We start from the raw sequence: 15,565 nt of genomic DNA, 5'->3' as shown, positions 1-15,565 counted from the left end.
CTGTTCCATTCTGAAAAGGCTTTTCACTGCAGAGATTTTTTGTTTCAGAAAAGAGCTAAATCAAGCAGAAAGCAAATTAAAAAATCAAAGTCTTTTGGAGACGGATCCAGTGTCCAGATTTTGCTGTGATTGGCAGCCAAGGGGGGTAGTGCCACTCCGGGCATCCCACCCAGCACAGTGCTGGCACCGCACTGCTCGCCTCCAGCTCCCCGTGTCTGCACCGGGGGGACAGCAGAAGAGTAGGGAGGTGACAAGAGGTAGCTAAAACCTAAGGAAAACAGGCAAAAGCAGGGAAACCCCGCTATCTGTGAGGAGATGCTCCTCCTCTCATCAGGGACCAACCTGCAGAATAAAGCTGTACACTGAAGAGGGACAAAGAGGCCTTGTGCTGTGACAAGAGCAGATGTCTTAGAGGTGTCAGACAACCACTGCCTCTGTCTCCTGCATGAGGAAGAACCTGGCAGGTTCTTCCATCTCATCAATGCCCGTAATACCCACGATGTACCCGGGGACAGGAGAGCTCCCGCACTGCCCATGCCAGGGCCCCATCCCAGCAAGGTGGGGACAACAGGGCTGAGTGCCACAGCACCCCGGCGATGGGAGCAAACCCCACAGGGCTGGGGTACAGCTCTCAGGCTGCACAGGTTTCTGCTGCAAAGTCCATTATATGAGAGTTTTCTGGGAATTCAGGGCCTTGTGCTTAAGCCCGGGCTTCAATTACCCAAGCATCTCATGTCTTCATATGTTAGTATTTCACATTTCCTTCAAAAACTTGGATGTCTAAGCCCACTCTCACTCTCGCTGGCATTATGGAAAGTGGCTTTGTCAGGGAGTAGAGCCCCTGGCACAGGGAAGATGGGCAGATGCCTGCAGAGCCATCAGCTGGGGACTGAGGGAAGTGTGTATGGGGGGAGCACCTTCTCCCAAATCCCTCCAGGGCTCCAGCATCAGCGTATTTAGCCTTGAAAAGCAAAAATAAGCAACTGCTCCAGTAAGTGATCTGCCCCAGGGCAGCAACGCATCTGCTGAAGAAAAAGCCCTTCTGTGCTCGAGCTAAAAGCGGAGCAGTCGGTGGTGCAGGGGTGTTGCATGGGACCAGGGCGCCGTCAGTGATTTCCTGGGGTTCAGTGGCACGGGGTGCATCTGTCAGAACCAACATGTGAGATCATGACACATACAAGTTTATTTAGGCAATTTGTTCATGAAAGAAATGAGAGTGGATTTGAGCCACTGGATCCCCACAGCGAGCTGGTACAAATGCTGAGGAGCACGTCACCTGGACACGGAAGACCTTGGGCAGACGCTGCTGGATAAACAAAATTCCTGCCTCCTGTGGTGATGTGAATTCTAGAACAAGCAGGAGGGAGAGAAACAAACACGGTGTTTACAACAAAAAAAGCCCTCTAAACCTCAGCCTCCGTGGTGGGGACTGTACCGTCCACCCAGTCCACACGGGACCCAAAGAAGAGCTGGTACGGTCCATGCTGATGCATAATGAGCGGTGAACACCTCCTTCCCACATTTCCACATCCCCCACAATTTTATTGCAACAAACTAAAAGCAATTCCTGGACCTTGTAAGACAAGGTAGTTATCTCTACCACCAGCCAGCAGCAGATTTATTGACCTGTAAGATGCATTCAAACCATATTTTCTTTTATATGACAAGTGTCCTATTTTATTGAAGCAGCTTTTCAGCAGCCCTGAATTGCTGCTGCAACTCCATTTTCTCAAAAGCAGACGGAGGATGTTTTCCACCACAGTCAAGGAAATTGAATGCGGTACCTTTGCAAAATGGGAACATCAAGCCTTTAATGGTAAGAATTGAAGTAAAAAAGGGCAGGTTTTCAGGCAATAATGATAAACGCTTTAATAGTTGAACCTGAAAGTGAGGGAGTCTTTTTGGCAGAAAAAGTAAAAAAATATGGTAAACTGTTTTTTACAGTATTTTCACTAGTATTTGAACGAGTGGGCCTAATATTTTGAAGGTTGGAAGCAATTTGGATGAACTTGAAAAATTCTCCTTGGCAAAAAGTGTGAAACCCAGTCTGAAATGCATTTCGTGATGTTGACAACGACGCCCTCAAAAAGATTGACAAAGGGGAATGGTTTGATGAATTTGCAAATGTTAAAAAACAAGTTGAAATTAAATGTGAAGAGGGGAATAAAAATAAGGCTGGTGAGATAAGAAATGGAGTGAAATATTCAAGTGCTTGGTGTGAAATATAGTCTCAGTAAAAACATGAAAACATTATCTGGGGTTTTATTGGTACTACCAGAACCAATGTATCTTTATAGACAATGATAAGAAATATAATAGCTCTGGAACTACTAAAGCAATCAATGTGAAATTTCCAAGATACACTTGTAGGGAATTTTATCATATGCTTCTTTCATTTTAAACTTTCAGAGGATATAAGTTCTCCCCAGTACAAAATCCCTTACATTTCCTCCTATAGTTTTCTATACTCTGAGAATGAAGAGAGGAGTCACAGCACCTGAAAGAGCAGTCTGGTGCTGGCATATATTGATAAGGCATTTTGAAAGGTAGAGCACATTATTTTTGGTTCTGGGATGGGTTATGTCAGAAGACAGAAGAGAGTCGTGAAGTTAAATGTGAGGTTGCTGGTGAAGACACCAGCAGGGAATGGAGATCTCCATTTATTTTCAAGTTGATGCAATGTTTTAGGGTATTATGATACAACTTGTGTTCTCACTCGGTTGATCATAACTGATCTTGCCTTCGGTTTGTAGTTACACAGTTTGAGTCACAGCTTCAAATTATTTGTCTTGTATATTCTCCTATAAACAATCTGTTGGGGGCTCCTTATGTAACATGATTCCTCTCGAGTTCAGCAAAAAATGCTGCATCCTCAAAAATGCGCATAAAGTACAACAAATTTAGCCCCTTTGGTAACCGCAGACAAGTGAATCTTCCTTTTGTTTTGGAACACGGTTATCGCGGTCTGGAGGAAGGAGGGAGGGAAAATGCAAAGCAAAACAAGAAAAGGGTAAAAGCAGCCTTCGTGGCAGTACTGTAAAAATAGAAATGCATTTTACCAAACTGTTGCTGGCATTTGAGGTGAAGAAAAAGCTTTCTTCCCTTTCCCCATTGGCTTCTAGAATCTTGCCCAGCACTGCAGGACACAAAAGCCCTCTTTGGCTGAGACCAGCCTCAGCACAGGCACAGGCACAAGACGGCAATGCATCTTAAGCATCCTCAAGTGCTTGCAGTGATTTCTCCCTCTGAGACGCAGTTTTGCTGTATCACCTCTCATTCTATAAATCTGTCAATGTCTATCCAAGCCCGGAGCAAATCCATTCGCTACAACTTTTACAAGTACTAAAGCCCATCTGTAGGAAGCCACGCATGGGATTATTTCTGTCCTCTTCTTATTACAGGCTCAGCAGACTCATTTATAACAGATATTTCACAAACCCGTCCCCTCCCAGGCTGAGAGCGTGTGCGCAAGCGGATGGTAGTCCGAAAGCCAACAGGCTGCCGAGGGAAGCCGTTGAGTCCCCCTCCCTGGAGGTATTTAAAAGACATGTAGATGTGGCACTTAGAGACATAGTTTAGTGGTGGACTTGGTGGTGTTAGTTTTTGGCCTCCTGACTCGGGGCTGAGCTACCCAAGCTCTGTGAACCTGCCTCGGTGCCTTGGGGCTGCCCAGGGCATGGGGTGGTCCCCACTGCGGGATGCTTTCAGGGGGGCTGGAGGGTGTTCTGCACCAAGGGCTGCCGCCCTCCAGCATGTGGGGGCAGCTGACGAACCCAGCCTGAGCTTAGATTCACATTTTCAAACTCAGAAGCTAATATCAGAAAGCTGAGATGTCTGTTTTCTGTATTCCTTCCAGGAAATGGCCTGGTCGCACAGGCAGCAGAACTTCCCGGTCTTGGCACTGAATATTGACGTTACAACGGCATTTAAACATTTACCCTCCTTTCACACACACAGACATGAGCTCGAGTGCGTGCACAGGGGAATCAGGTAGAGTCACAGTTCTAGTGTCAGGAAGAGAAGTGAGACTGAATCTTTCTAAGCATGACCTGGGATGGGTGCCATAACATTGCTATGTAATTTGGCTGGGTAGCTCCGAGCCATCTTAATTCTCCAGCCATCATTACTTTACTGGTTATCATTCATACATTTCTATACGCTAGTTCGCTTGGACGAAACCGTTGGAAATTTACAGCTAGAGTGGATGAGTCTTTATTTTTGGAATTGGAGCTAAATTACCCAGCAGTCAAAGCATTATTGTGTTTTACAATAATTGCTGATTAAAATTCAAATGCACTAAATTCCACCTGTCACTCCCAGCATCGCCCCCGCTTGTGACAATGCCAACGCCACAAGCGGGTATGAATGAAAGGACTGAAGGAAGCGGTTTGTCTGCACGATTCCATGCTTTCATTCAGCCACTGTCTGCGAACTCGCCTCTCCCAAACCCTCGGGATATTTTCCGCAAAATGTCTCCTCTACAGTATGCTCTGTAGAATGAAGACACTGTTGTTCAGGTTTTCAGAAGCAGCCTCTTTGTTTTCACACCCGTGCGGGACAGACACTCACCTGACTGAGCTGCAGCCCTCAATCATTTGTGGCCCCTCTACCTGCTGCTTTAATACAGAGACACTTATGGCCATTGACCGAGTGTCCAGGTGGGCTTTTCTCTTATGAAGCTTTTTAGAGGAGCTAAATGGGCTGTTCATGTACATGCACTCCTACTTAGTGTCTCATTTTTGCTCCTGGCCATACGGTGTGCTCCAAATCCGTTTCTGCAGCTCTCCTGAACTTGCCTGTGGCTGCAAAACTTCTTTTGACTGGTTAAATTCCCCAGTTCTTTCCTTCTCCTCTTGTGCCTCCTCCAGTTCAGCATTTTTGGCCTCCTTCTTGCTTTTGCTCTTCCATCCTCTTTTTCCCAGGTCTCTCAAGGTTTTCCTCACTGTGCCTGGCATTTCCCAGCCTGCAGAGCTGGGGAACAGCACAGCCCCTGGTGAGGTGGTGGTTTATGATAAATCAGGGAAGGGGGTAAGTACCTGCTCTTAACAGCATTTTCTACATGCAGGTGTTTCCTCTTCCCTTTTGCTTGTGGCTGAATATTGCAACAGACAGCATGTGTCTGCAAATTACCGCATCAGTCTGGGTCCCTATTTTAGTCATCAGAAAAGAATCAGCCTGATTTAACATCCATTTACCCATCCTGGCTGTCTGAACTGAAAAAAAGACACGAAACCCAACCAAACCCCCAACATTTGGGAAGGCACAGTGAAGCAGAAGACGGTCTGCTGAGTTATACCCCATGGCAGTGCCCAACCCATTCCCACACTCCTGCTCCCAGGGGTTGGCAGCCACTGAATGGGCTAAACCCGTCCAGATTGAGAAGTCAGCAGTGAGAAAAAGAATGTAGAATGTGCTGTGAAGCCTCGAGTTCTCTTAACCCTGGGGAAAAGGCTGGCTAGACTAATGTGAGATGAAGCAGGGCTCGCAAGGAACCCAAGGCTAACGGCTCAGCATCTCATTACTCATCCCCTTGGCCCTGTCTCACTAGTGGTTTAGCACCTCTGTGGGCTCATTTTTAGTAGCTAAAGAGGGAGAGAGAGATGCGAGTCTAAGACAACAGGATATTAGGAGAGAAGGGTGGAAGAACAGCAAGACTGAAAACAAATCTGCTCCTAGATGGGGTTTTGGGTTTAAACAAGTGTAGCATGTTTTACACGACACGGTGCACACAGCGTAGCGTTCTGACTGGCTCTTTCGGGCAGCACTTGCTGCGCCACAGCAGGACGTGTGTGGCTGGGCTATCAACAAACCAGAGCACTCTTGGCTTGCCTGGATCCCAACCAACAAAGGATGCTGTAAAAGCCTGTCTGGCTTACAGTGTAATTTTGCTAAGGTTAGAATATACGAGTGCTTATATTAGTGAAAAGCAGAAGGCGGTCTTGAGATTAAGGCAGGAAATCTGCATTCAATTCCTAGCTCCAACAGAGACTTTCCTTATGTGGTCTTGAGCAAGACAAGTAAAACTCCCATGCTTTGCATCCTGAGCTTGTATAAGAAAAATTATGCTGCCTTCTGTTCTTTGTCTTGACTGCTTAGACAGTGATCACCTGGGGAAGAGAAAGGCTTTCGCTCTGTATTTGTTCTGTGCCTGGTTCTTCAGGGCATCAGTCTGCAATATTCCCTCAACACAAATAACAACAAAAAATAAATAAGTTAAAATGCATGTTGTTATACAAGTGTACAACAACCAAGCCCAGTGAACCTGTGGTACTGGGTGTAGCTGGGCATGGGAGTCAGTATCTCTCAGCATCATCCCACATTGATGCGATGCCACAAGACCGGAGGCGGCAGTGCCAGGCCATTCTGCGGGGTTTATTCATTGGTTATGTGAATAAACTTATATATCCATGCTCAGCATGTCTCACTCCTGCCTTCCAGCCTACCCAGAAAGACCAAAGGGAACATGAATCAGGTAAGGGAATCAATTCGAGCCCTGGAGAGCAGGAATGATCAGGTTTGCATTTGCGTTGGGAGCTGGAGAACATTGCGTACCAACCATGAACCACCCAGCTCCAGCATCAGCTTTGCCTTGGGGAAGGAAGGGGTGGTATGAGACCGGGAGAAGCTCAGCTCCCCTCACCCAAAGGGATGCTGTATTTACTCTGAGCGGAGTTACACATGAGATGTGTTCTCGCTAGCAGGGTTTGCTTCTCCACTGCATTTGAGCTCCCAGCACGTGGACTCTTTTTTGAGCAAGCGGTGGGCAGACAGGGCAGAGAGAGCAACATACACGACCCAGGGAGTTTGGGTTTATTTCCAAACAGGCATACACAGAACCGTAGGGGAGTGCAAGAGGGAGAGGGCAGCATATCCTCTCACTCCAGTGTATAAAAACTAACTTCCTAAGACTCAAGGCAAAAATATAAGCTACGTGACTAGTGGGAAGAGAAAGAGCCAGCAGGAAAAATCTATCAGAGCTTTCCATGGTTCAATCAGTCAGAGCCTGCTTCACTGGGGAAACAATCAATTAACCACTGCCACTAGAGCAGCCACAGACGTGCTGTTCTGGAGGTAGTAAATCTTTCAGTTTATTTGTTCTCGGTTGCACTCTCAGCTTATTTACAACATCACAGGAATCTTCCTCCTTGCTTATCCTCACTTCTCTAAGTTTCTCCCAAGGATCTTTCTGCCCATGATGATCACTGAAGAAGAACACTTACGGACTAACGGTTTCCAGCTTCACTGCAAATCCTTATTTCCCTTAAAGAGGCAGCCAAAACAAACTGTTTCCTCCAGGCATCTGGAGGACATTACGCCTTTAACTGTCCATCTGATTTCCAGCTGTCAATGCATTTTGTCTCACTTTAAGGCAGATGTTTTTGGTTTAGGATGTTTTGGCCCAACCAGTAATCAAGGAGCCCTGCAGTACACGAATTTGGTCGGTCCCTGTCCTGAGGAGCAAAATGTAGCAGGCTGGTCCCATGGGTGTGGTCAAGAGACACTGGTACCTCTGCCATCACTATGCTTTCAAGATGTAGTGAAACAGGAGATGTTTAGATGACCCCAGCATAAAGTTGTGATTAAATTTCTATTCCCCATTTATATTTTTCCTCGCATGCTTTAAATGAATAGAAAGCAGCTCTCAGCACTTCTAGGTAGGTCCTGTGCCTGGGAACCTGGAAGCAGATTTTGATTCACAGATGCCTCTTGCTCCTCTGATCAAATGTGCTGCCAGGACCAGTAGACGGGAGCTGTCGCGACAGCTTTAATGCACTTGGATTTGTCCCTGTAGCTTCTGCTAATGCCGTGATTGCTGCTACTGAAATCTCTTCTTAAACATATGGTAATACGTTCCTCACTGATGTCCCTGCCTTTCAAAACTCAGACCTGGAGTCATCATTGTCTGTAATAAGTTCATTCTGTTCCTTCCGCTTTACTGCCTGCCCAGCCTAGCTTTGATGAAGGAATTCATGTAATTCACTAACTCCAGAGCAAATTTTGATTAGTCTTTGAATTAAAAAACATATTTTCTATTTGGAAGCTCTGCAAACTCAGCTTGGTATCTGATATTCAAATGACTTCTGCTATTCTGGATGCATCACCAGTAATGAAGACTCTGGATGTCATGGCTGGGAGTGCACTAATCAGCCTTAATTGCCCTGATGAGTCTCATCTGAGGCTCACATGCACCCCCTCTGCCAGGGGCTCCATTTAACCTCCAGCCCTGACAATCTTCAGCTTTTGTTGGGGCCACGCTGTAGGTGAATCTATCTCAGACCTGTTCCTAAACTGGTGTTTGGCTTTCCTTGGCTGACCTTGGAGCTGGTGTGTTGATGGGACCCACTGCCATCACCACCCTGCTCTGCTTCCCGTGGTGTGGGACTGTGTCTGCCTGTGCCGGGGCTGCTCCTGGTCCCCTTCCCCGGAGCTGCCCTGCTCTCGCTGCTTCCTGGTGCTCCAGCCACAAACACACTACAGCTCTGCTAGGATTTTCAGTAGATGGAAAACTCTTAATGGATTGATTTATTAACTGTTTGAGAGAAGAGTACAGGTTATATTATGGGATATAATTCTTATGTGGCTTAGTGTGCATGGAGATAAAAACAAAAGCAGTATTTGTAAGTATGAGGTCTCTAGCTTTGAAGCTCATGTGAGGTTGAGCCAAATGACTTAATGCCAGGATGCACAGTGTCATCTTCTGGTTGTCTCCAGCTGGGCTCCAGCACCGGAGGAGGAAAATACTTTTCTACTTCAGGCTGTTGTTCTTTCCTTATGGAGATGTTAGGCTTTAATCTGCATTTTTGGAACAGCACAAACAGGCCTGTCATTCCATGAGTTTGGTGGGATGGCACTTGATTATTGTGATGGGTGGACAGACCAAGTGCATGAGGAACATCTTCCTTTGTGCCCTGAGGGGACAGCATCCTTGCTGGGGAGACCGAGTTGCTCTCAGAAAACATGCTCTGTCTCATCTCATCCCAGGTTTTGTTGCACCGAACAAATGAGGATATGCTGGGTTTCCTTCCCCAAAGCAGGAACGGGTGACACCGATGTCTGTGCCATAGACAGCACCTGTGGACAGCTGGTACTTTCAAGCCAGGAATTCTCCATCAGGCTTGTTGGAAAAGAAATACAAGAGGCCCTTTGGAGAGGATTCAAAACTCACTGTCTTCGCAGAGCACCCCAAGTTCCCACCAGCACCCGTCCTGCTGCAGAACTGGCTTAAATGCTGAGACAGAGCAGGCTTTCCAATTTAATTTAAACCTCCAATCGATCACCAAGGAAAACCTCTTGGTTTATATGCTTCCTGCCTGGGAGCTTGTGTACTTCCGAACAGTGGATTTGGGGGTTTTGGTACCTGGGGAGAGGGCTGTTGTGTTGGTGGGTGGTGATGGCCATGACCCTTGGGATGAGGGTGAAGGAAAGGGGAGGAAGGTTAACGCATGGAATTAAATGCTATGGTGACCTGGATGGGAACAGCCTCCTCTGGGGAGACCAAGGGCCTTCATATGTGGGCAATGGCTGAAACATCCCTTTGGAAGCAGGAGGGATGGATCTGGCCTTCGGCCTCCATGGGCGCCTGAGGAACCTGCTGCCCCCCAAGATGGTTGACCGTGGGGCCGGGGGGGTGGGGGGGGGCGGACAGCTCCTTAAATTACACCGGTGTCGCTTATCTCTGGCCCCCATTTTGGAAGAAACCTCCTGAAAGTCTCAAGGTGATTTTGGGGGGGTCACACACAAGGCCGGGGGCCGTGTGAGGAGCCGCGTGGGGAAGCCGGTCCCGCTTGCCCGGTGGCCCCCCTCAGGAAGATGGCGGCGGGGGCGAGCAGCCCCCGACTCTCCGTTCTCCCCGGCTCCAGCGCCGGTGCCCGCCGCGGCCCGTCCCTCCCCGGCGGGCGGTGCTGGCGGCCGTGAGGCGGGGCGGCGGAGCGGGGCGGCGCCCAGAGCGCCGGGCGGCAGCAGGTGCCTGCGCTCGGCTCGGCTCCGCGCTCCCGCTTCGCCTCGCCTCAGCTCCGCCGCCGCCTCACCGCGGCCCCCGCCGCCGCCAAGACGCCGCGGGCCGTGCTCCGAGTGAAGAATGGGGCGGCCAAACTGGCCAAGCCGCCGGCGGCGGCGGGCGAGGCCCCCGGCGGCGCCCCCGGACCCGGGCTCTTCATGGAGCGGTCGCAGAGCCGCCTCAGCCTCTCCGCCTCCTTCGAGGCCCTGGCCATCTACTTCCCCTGCATGAACAGCTTCGACGAGGAGGACGCGGGTACGCGGGGGGATGGTGGGTGGGCTGCGGCCAAGGCCGGTGGGTCTCGGTCACCTGTGAGGCTGGGGGTGCGTGGAGGGAGGGGTAGGGGGGCCCCAAAGCAGGGAGGGACCCGGGGGGGGGGTCGGTGGGGCCGGTTTCCAGTGTGTGTCCATGACCACCCACGGGTGCTGTCGGAGCCAGGGGAGACGGTGTGGGCAGGAGCGGGTGGGTTTGTGGTATGTCAGCCGTGGGTTTGGGGTGTTGGGGGCCCCCGGCGGCCAGGGTGATGAGGGATTTGTGCAGGGGAGCTTGAAGAGATTGAAAGTGGGGATTTGTTCATGGCGATGGAAGGCGCTCCCGTTCCTCCTCAATAGCCAGCCCGGGGTGGGTGCAGATGGAGCGGCTGAGGTGGCTGTCATCCTCTCCTGCCCAGCTGGGAGAAGGCGTCCATTCAGCTGAACCTGGTGTCCAGCCTGCCACTGATTTACACACCAAACTCTCTGGTTAATTGTCCTGAGGGGTCATTAGCTCCATGCTGCTTTCAGAGAGGGGAATAAAAGGGGCTGCGTTTAAACGAGGGTGAAGTACATCACAAAACACACACAAAAACCTTTCAGGATGGATGCAGTGATTTTTCCCCTCTTCTTAAAGACCTTTCTGGCCTTAAAGAGTTGGCAATTGACATAAAATAAGACCAAGCTTCACAAAGAGGGCCACTGGTAAGGAAAAGTAGGAAAGAAACGGGTTTGATCGGGAGAGGAAGGGCGCTGGGTGCTGGAGAAGGTGCTGGGAGGAGAGGGCAGCTCGGCAGCTGCGTGGGCAGGGAAGGGAGGAGGACGGATGAGGGAGCGGATGGAGAGCCGTGTATCAGCACTTTGTCCCTTCCCGGCCGCTCACTTATAATGGAGGGATGTTTTTCACAGTACACCCTGTACCGGAGACCAAACCTGTAAGTGGATCTTCTGAGTGGCGAACAATGAAAGTTGGTAACTACGGCCTGTGTTAACACTGGCTGTCATGGTTGCATCCTTCAAAATGCCGGCATGCTCCTTTGTCTAGCGGCTCATCCCTGAGATGTGCAGATGCCAGCTGGAATATACGGGCAGATCAGCCCGCTAGCTGCTACACCTGTAACGCTGTTGTTTTTAAAGGAATTGACGTAAGAATAAATTCATCATCTGTGTGATTAACCTAGGATTGTCATCAGCGTTGTGCAGGGGTGTCAGGCAGATTATATCCTCCAATGGATGGTTGGGTTTGTTTTTTTGTTGGGTTTTTTTTGTTTGTGTTTTTTTTAGATTTTGTTCTCACAATTTTGCTGATGATTTATTTGCGCTTCACGTTTGGTTTGGATGCTGGGGAGTGTACAAGACAATAACGGGAGCTTTGGGAAGTCTCGGCGCTGTTGCTTCAGAAATGATTGATAGCGAGACATGCTCAAGTACGAGAACCCGACACAATGCCTTGAACAGTGTTTCATTCCCTGGTGTCCGACCCCTCTTGCTCAGAGCAGGGTGACACTTTTACTGAATGCTTCCTCTTCCAGTGCTTATAAAAATGGTTTTGTGCTAAATTGTATTTCTTAGCGCTTACTGAATGCTCATGCATGAATGTTAATAGGCTGCTCTTAATACAACACAAGTACTTGTCTCTGAATTAAACAAATCTGCAATTAAGACCTCATTCTCCAGCAGCTTATTAGTGGCTCTCGCCTGCCTGAGTTAGTCTCGTTAGTAAAGCTGCTTGGAGTAACATTCAGTCCAGTGGGGACATTACAGTATTGCTCCTGTGTTTTGTGCCCAGGAGTGTGTATTCAGACATGTCTGAGCAAACAGAAAGAAAGACTGTGTGCTGCTTTGTATTTTTTTTTTTTGCGTTAAAACTACAAGCGTATAATTTTCTCAAGAAAATAAATGTTATGAAAGAGGAATGATAAAAGAAATGCTGAAATTGCGCCAGATAAGGTTCTGTATTATTCATACCCATGCACGCTTCTGAAACTGAGGGAGATTCTGACCAGTTTTGGTTGCAGCGTGATTTCTGTCAAAAAAATAGATCTTGATAGCCCATTCAGGGAGATGAATACTGCACTTTCTCCATAGGAGATGGCAGGGGAAAAAAAAATGATCCCATGAGCATTGACAAAGTAAACAATCTTCTTTCAAACAGACACATCATCCATTTTGTCTGAAGCGGAGAACCACATCTTTAAGAGAATAGTCATCCTATGGAAAAAGGAGAGAAGCTGATAAATGGCCAAGCTTAAAGGAAAATTGACATTTTCCTCTGAAAAGGGAAAACTGCCTCATGAAAGCTCGAATCTGCAAACGAGAGAAATTCTTGAGGTGTTTCATTTAACTTACTACGGGTGGGCCAGATTAAAGGAGTGTGAAAGGGAATTTGCAGGAGTGCCTGTGCTGAGAGCCGTGGTGATGTGCAAACGTAGCTATCCCCGTTTGGCCAGCGCTAATGATACCTCTGGGTTCCAGTATTTCCCACTTTAGTTCTGGAAAAATGCCTTATTTCTTACTTATAGAATATTTCGCTTTCTGCCTTGGCCTTTTTGTTCTTCTTTACTGTTCACCTTCTGGACATTAGGTGAGAAGACTCTTCTCATCTTCCACAACTCTTCTGCCTGCCACGGCACCGGGGGTGTCCGCACCGAATTCTCGGCCATGAAGTGGATGCAGATGGTGCCCACTTACATCTTCGTGCGCAGAAGCAGGAGGCCAGCATAGGCAGGGTAGCAACAGGACTTGGAGCAAGAAACTGGATCTCTTCTGAGTGCTTCCAGAGCTAATCATCCCCTAGTGAGGGTGGCTGAGTTTCAGATGTGGCCTCTGGCAAATAATGCCACGTGCCTGTCCCTCCAAAGAGGTGGATATGGACTTGCACTCCTGTGTTGAAATACCCTTTTCATTCCTCAGCTGCATGTACAAAGAGGGTGCTCTGAGCAAACGGGGAGCTCTGCTCATCAGTAAGCTGCAGCGGGGCTTTGAAATAACAGAAATTACTGTCTGCGCTCAATAGTGTAAGGACTCCAGGTTAATAACTCTTTTGATCTCAGCGTGGTAGTCTTGCTGTCCTTCCTGCTGGCCAAGTGCTGCTATCTTCGCTCCATTGAGGTCCCCAGCAATGTCGGGGAAGTTAAGGATTTTGAAACTGCGGTTATCATCATAATTGTTGGTTTAACTTATGCAAATGTTGGCCCTGAGCTCTGATAATTTTTCAGTTATGGAGTAGTAGACTAAAAAGAGGTAAAAGACAATCATGTGCTGTTTGTGGGCATGTTTCTAGAAAGATGAGCATTAAACCAGTGCCTGTTTCTAACAGCGTGAACACAAATCTTAGCTGTCCTGAGAATCTGCCGTAGGCTTGGTCTTGGCTGGACTTAGCCGTTGGGTATGCTGGTATTCGTGTGGCGACACGTCGGAAGGGACCAAACTGCTAAGTGGCAAGTATGTGTGGGTCATTAATGGGGTGTTGAGGATCCATGATGGCTGTGGGGACCTGCTCTGTGAGTCCTGGGTGCAGTTCACAATTAAAACCACAGGATCACAGAATGTGGGTACGTGAAATCCACCTTTGACTGACAGGGGCCTTAGCGCAGCCTTGTCCAGTCCAGGATCAGGGATGTCCTTAAGGTTAATGGGGATGTGTTTGCTGGTGTGGAGGAGAACCAGCTTACTCCATGCATGGAGTTTGGAAAATTTGCAAAAGCAGAACAAAAAGTGAGGTTTTGGTAGAGAGCAGCAGCAACTGACTCGGAGCTGCACAAGCAAAACCCAGCAAGCTTTGGGCAGGAGAGAGGAGGTGGTTTTAGTAGCCGGGACAGTCAGTGTAATGGTGGACCTGCTGGGAGTCAGGAAGCCAGAAGCAGTCCTCAGCTCTGAAGAGGTGAGAGCTTCCAGGTGAGGACTCTTGTGTACTGCAGAGGACAAGGACTACACCTAGAGAAACAATGGGTAGGGAAATACCAAAAAACACTGCAGAGGGTGGGATTTCCTTAAGCCACTGTGCCTAAATGCAGGATCCAGGAGCACTCTGAGGCCTGGGTGTGTGCTCCAGCTGTGCTATGGCCTAAGTGGGCGAGATGCAGGCATGCTCCAGTTCCTTTCTGTGTCATCCTATGTCCTGGTTTCCTCGGGAAGGACACCCTCTTGCACTGGCAGAAGGCATCTGAGGTGTGCCCTGACAGGGATGCAGACTTGGGTGTTTGGGAGACTGGCCGTGGGTCATGCTGCAAATGCAACTGCCCTGAAGTCCAGGTACCGCTTGAGCATCTGCAGAAGGGGAAAAGCATATTCCTTACAGGGATCCTGTACCCATGCGAGTGTGGAGGGCAGGGAGGGTTTGATCAGGAAGCAGGGGAAGGTACCAAATAGCTGCGAGGGACGTGTAAGGGTCCCATGGGTCAGGACTCCAGCACAGAGACTGTCCAGCTTGGCAGACCTCTGCCCTGGCTGCGAGATGGCAGGGTGAAATTGCGTCTCAGCCACCTGGAACCAAGTGTCTGGCAGAGAGAAAATGGTTTCCAAAGTCAAAATGTCTCCTAGATACTGACGGTAAGCCTTCCTTGTGTCAGCTGCTCTTTCAGAAAAGAGTTGAGTTAGAGATAAAATTCAGCCTAGGCTGCTGCTCTCGCACACTATCGAGTCCTGGCAGATGCACTGTGTTACGATCAATTGCTTTGAAGAGAAGCTATGTGAAATATTAATTTAATGGATTGATAAAAACATTGGGATGGAAGACTGTGCTGGGAACGTGTAGTTTAGTTTAGAATACTCTTTTGTCTGGGTTTTATCTATTGAACTCCTCTATAATTTTAAACATTAAACTTCTCTATCATTTTGAACATTAAAGCGTCACAAAGTTATTAAATAGAGAGACCCCTATGTGTGTTTTCATGTTGCCATGGATATTTCTCAATTGCAGTGCTGTATCGAATTTGGGTACATATGATTTTTAAAGAAAATGATGATTCAAGTCTTTTTAACTAGTCAATCTGTAGATTTTTAAAAAGTATATGTATCAAGTGTGTTAAGTCCTTTTGGTGTTTAGTTTCTTTCCGCTTCATCCAAACTTACCTTTAAAGTTTTGTAAGCCTTTAACCAGTTTTGTTAGTTATTTGGTAGGTAACCATGTTCACGTGGCAAAGATACAGCGGACAAGGGAAATTCTTCACACAGCTGGATTGTTAACTGTTTTTCCTATTAATCTTTTACAAATTAAATGATAGTTCATCCCTTTAACCCTGCGAAGGCAAACTCAAGGGCTCATCTGCATTACCCCAGGGATGCTGCGGGACAAATCTGAATCAGTCTTGGAATA

The 15,565-nt window shown here is 48.2% G+C and overlaps 1 protein-coding gene across 1 annotated transcript in view; it reads left to right on the top strand.

Moving 5' to 3' along the window:
- Positions 1 to 9,932: 9,932 nt before the first annotated feature.
- RIMS4 (regulating synaptic membrane exocytosis 4) overlaps positions 9,933 to 15,565 on the top strand; it is a 57,453-nt gene continuing 51,820 nt past the window's right edge. The window contains exon 1 of the mRNA XM_074157362.1: positions 9,933 to 10,252. Within this exon, the coding sequence (XP_074013463.1) occupies positions 10,156 to 10,252 (97 nt within the window). The 5' untranslated portion in view covers positions 9,933 to 10,155. The remainder of the gene's footprint in view (positions 10,253 to 15,565) is intronic.

Source organism: Numenius arquata, chromosome 12, assembly GCF_964106895.1.
Source record: "Numenius arquata chromosome 12, bNumArq3.hap1.1, whole genome shotgun sequence".
In the NCBI taxonomy this organism is placed as follows: domain Eukaryota; kingdom Metazoa; phylum Chordata; class Aves; order Charadriiformes; family Scolopacidae; genus Numenius; species Numenius arquata.
The sequence above is the reverse complement of the archived record's forward strand: the minus strand, read 5'-3'. Positions and strand labels throughout refer to the sequence as shown.